General features: G+C 40.4%; 1 protein-coding gene across 1 annotated transcript in view; it reads right to left on the reverse strand.

Annotated features, from left to right (window-relative positions):
* The window catches only part of LAMA1 (laminin subunit alpha 1), a gene marked incomplete at its 5' end in the record, with an annotated part of 126,951 nt that overhangs the window by 52,239 nt on the left and 70,597 nt on the right, over window positions 1–4,115 (reverse strand). The window contains 2 exons of the mRNA XM_019633794.1: window positions 774–920; window positions 3,180–3,183. Coding sequence (XP_019489339.1) covers window positions 774–920; window positions 3,180–3,183 — 151 coding nt within the window. The remainder of the gene's footprint in view (window positions 1–773; window positions 921–3,179; window positions 3,184–4,115) is intronic.

A 4,115-nucleotide genomic window follows, 5' to 3' on the forward strand; every position in this document is an offset into this window, starting at 1 on the left:
ATAAGTTTTAAGCAAAATTAAGAATTTTTTTTCCAATTAGCATTAAAAATACTAGCATAGAATGCTGTCTACTAAGTCAATTTCTTAACTTCCCACCCGTTTTTTGGACCCAAATCCTGTTGACTAAACATAGAACTGTGATTTCCTCACAGAGATTTCTATATAATCTTCCAGGTTGGAGAAACTTTTGTGTCCTGAAACTCCAGTTAAGAATAATACATTTACAAGGGCCGGCCGAGTGGCTCAGTTGGTTAAGAGCTCACTCAAGAGTGCGAGCTCTGAGCAACAGGGTCACCAGTTCGATTCACGGCCCGAGCTGAGCTGCAGTTGAGCTGCCAACAGGTGACAGAATGGCTCAGCTAAAAAAAAACAGGAATAATACATTTACAGAACATAGTTGATCTTTATCCTATTCCAACATTAAAGAAGATACTATCTAGATTTATTTCCTGTATTTGTATTAGGACAGCTATTTTCAAATATCCAAAGAAGAGTGAATAGACTTTGTCTTATTTCAAAAGGCAGAAGGACCGTGGGGGTAGACTTTATAAAAAGACATCTAATGAACAACTCTTAAGCAATTAGAGCTGTTCTACAGTAAAATAAGGTAGCAGTGGGTGATGCATTTCCTGGTCACATTCAAGGGGAAGCTACCAGCAGTGAACACTGGGAATGAGACGAGGTGGGGGTCAGACAGAATGACTCCTACAGTCCCCACCAACTCTCTATCTCTCAGCTGACACAGTTTCTATTCATTTCTGTATTCCCAGTACCTACCCCGAGATGCTTAGTTCTGTTTTCCAGGTGTGACAAAATTCCATTCAGGACAGGGATAAAGCCGGTGAGGTTCACAGAAAGAATGGGATTGCCAATATTGTCTAAGTCATTCAGCAGCACCCCTACACATTCATCATCACAGGCTAAAAGAAAAAGAAAGTTAAAATTAAAGCAAAACAGTCTGCACATTCTCCCACGGTGTGCATATGCTATTTTGTAATACAAACAGAAAATCGTAATATGGGCAGAGCACACCACGAGGCTCCCAGGGACCACACTTGATCTCGTTCTCACAGCAACTGTACAGTAGGAGGTAAACGGGAAGCACTAAGCCCCTATTCTCAGATCAGACCACTGACTTCTCTGGGGGTCACACAGAAAACAATAACTGATCTCAGAGTGGGCCCCAGGTCTGGTGCAAATTTTGTTACACTGCTCATCTTAGGCTGCAGTGTAAATGCTCATCTTTGACTTGGATCTATGGCAACGGATTCCAAATGTGTTTGCTTGCAGAGCCTGGTCTGTCATTTCCTCAGATAGTTTACAGACACACCTTCAGCAAGTACAAATGAAAGAGACTGCAAAAAATAATGGGTGTGTTTTTGCNTAAGGACATAGGAAGAAAAAAATCTTACTATTGGGTTGTCGGAAAAGTCTTGACACATTTTTGCAATGAAAACATAGAAAAAATACGTCATGACTTTTCTAACAACCCGATAATTTGTATTTGCCATGAGAACTTAGTTGAGGAGTCAGGTAAACTGGGTTTTAGGCCCAATTTCCCAAGCTGGAGAACTGTACATAACATCTTCTAGTCTCATCAATAACATGGGGCAACAGTAACACTACCCTTGGGACTTTATGAAGAGTAATCTGATGATGTCTGTAAAGCTGTTAGCCCAGAGACTATGACTTGGCTGCCCTCAGCTGTTGCTTTCATTAGGAATGTTATAATTTGTAAAAGGAAAGTTTGTAATTTTCAGGAATGTAAAGTAACTCAGACTGGGTCTAAAAGTGTTTTCTAGTCAAATTACAAAGATAACCTTCTTTAATTGATAGAGAGAATTTATTTTAATCAGTTTATCACTTCCTATCAAATGTCTGCTTGCTAAGGTACTTAAAACCACGCTTAAACTCTTAAACTCTTCCCAAATCGTCTTTAAGTCTAAATGAACAGGAGCCAAGCTAATACTTTTTTTAGGGTGCATGGCTGTGGATGTGTGTGGATGTTGAGAGACACAGAATAGATACATATGTGTATATATGCACTATCATATATATATCTAAGTACATACACACATATATATGTGCACACACACGAAATTCATAAGTAAAAATTATAAATTTGACAATAGGCCTCCCGTACCATCTGTGAATGGGGAGATTTCTTTTGGGGGATCACTAAAAACCGTTCATCTGACATGGGATATACAGAATAAAAAATTCCCTGATGTCAAAACGAGCTCACTTGCCATTCAAAGCCCACAATCAGAAGCACGACAGCACACAACAGACCTGGGCTCTGCTGGCTTTGCCCCCTGAGATGCAGCATGTGGGGGTCCTGGCATTTGGTGGAGTGCTTATGAGAACCCATGCCCACCATATGCTCAGTTATGCAGTGAATTTAGGACAAGGAAGAAACTGCAGGGATCTTTGAATCCCACTCCACAATTTGGTTCACAGGAGAAAATGATGGTCAAATGGCAAGGTGACTGCCCAACTCTTCCCTTAGCAAAGGTGACAATAGAAATTAAGTCAGGAGTCTTTCCCCACTAAAGCATAGAAATGGGCCAGGTTGAGACCAATTTGATCATAAAGCACCTAGAGCACACCTCCTAAAAGGAACAGGCTGCCCTGATCTAATCAGAACCTTCCAGCCCCAGTGCAATTGCTCACAAGGGCTGGGTGGGGAGGGGGCCCTTTATGTGAAGATTTTACCTCCCTTTGCAGGTCATCTGTTTGTTCTGCAACACCTTCAAGTTGAATTTTTACCAGTTCCTTTTGTGTATTTTCTTTTAATAAAGACTCCTGGAAAAAATGAAGACAACAAATCACAATGCCTCAAAATCAATTTCCTGATTCCTAACTAAGCATCACTTGTTTTTACCTATTTTGTTTTGTTATTATCTATTTTGTTTACAGAATGAAGTTCTTCTTTCCTTGAGATTGCATTAAAAAATATATCACATTTACTTAAAGTTTTGATTATAGCAACATGTTTCCATACTGCCATCTTTTGCATTATATTTCCAATATAGACATGAATTTAAAGTCTGCTGCGCTGTGCAGAATCTGACACTACTGCTTTTCATGGGGAAGTCTGACTTAATTTCAATATCAGAGTAACATAAATTTTAACCTTAATCGCTAACACCTTAAAAAACTTACTTAAAAACGCTTACTAGGCTAAAATACAAAAGTATCAAGTTAAAGATTTTATAATTACTAACAATTGCTTAATTTATGCCAACACTGTTCTAATTTTTTATTTGTATGATTGTATTTAAACTTATAAGGGCAGCCAGGTGGCTCAGTTGGTTAGAGCACGTGCTCTTAACAATAACGTTGCCAGCTTGATTCCCGCATGGGACGGTGGGCTTTCCCCGCCCTGCGACTAGATTGAAAACTGCGACTGGACTCAGAGCTGAGCTGCAGCCTCCACAACTAGATTGAAGAACAACGACTTGACTTGGAGCTGATGGGTACTGGAGAAAACACACTGTTCCCCAATAAAAACAAAAACAAAAACAAAAGCTTTTAGCAACCCTAAGGGCAGTGTGTAGGTAAATAATGAAAACAATGAACAATTAAGAGTTTACACTTAACCTCCTGCAGATTTTACATAAACACAAAAAATTTTTTAAAGGAATTGACAAGTGGTTTAAATGAGAGCAAATCATTCAAAAATAGTTAAAATTTGGGGCAGCCGGATGGCTCAGTGGTTGGAGCATGCAATCTTTTTTTTTTTTTTTTTATCTGAGCCATCCTGCCACCTGTTGGCAGCTCAGTGGTACCTCAGCTTGAGCCAGCGGCCCTGTTGCTCAGAGCTCGCAATCTTGAGTGAGCTCTTAACCAACTGAGCCACTTGGCCGGCCCAGGAACATGCACTCTTAACAGGGTTGCCAGTTTGATTCCCACATGAAATTCCCACAGGCTGCACCCCTCCATCCCCACACCTTGAGCTGAGCGGCTGACATAAGGCAGCCAGATAGTGATGGTCTTGAAGCTGAGCTAGCTGTGCCCTCCACAACTAAGATTGAAGACAACAACTTGGCTGGTCCCCTTCCCCAATTCCCCAACAGTGTTCCCCTTCCCCAATTCCCCAATTAAAAAAAAAA

Source organism: Hipposideros armiger, unplaced genomic scaffold, assembly GCF_001890085.2.
Source record: "Hipposideros armiger isolate ML-2016 unplaced genomic scaffold, ASM189008v1 scaffold_1411, whole genome shotgun sequence".
Lineage (NCBI taxonomy): Eukaryota > Metazoa > Chordata > Mammalia > Chiroptera > Hipposideridae > Hipposideros > Hipposideros armiger.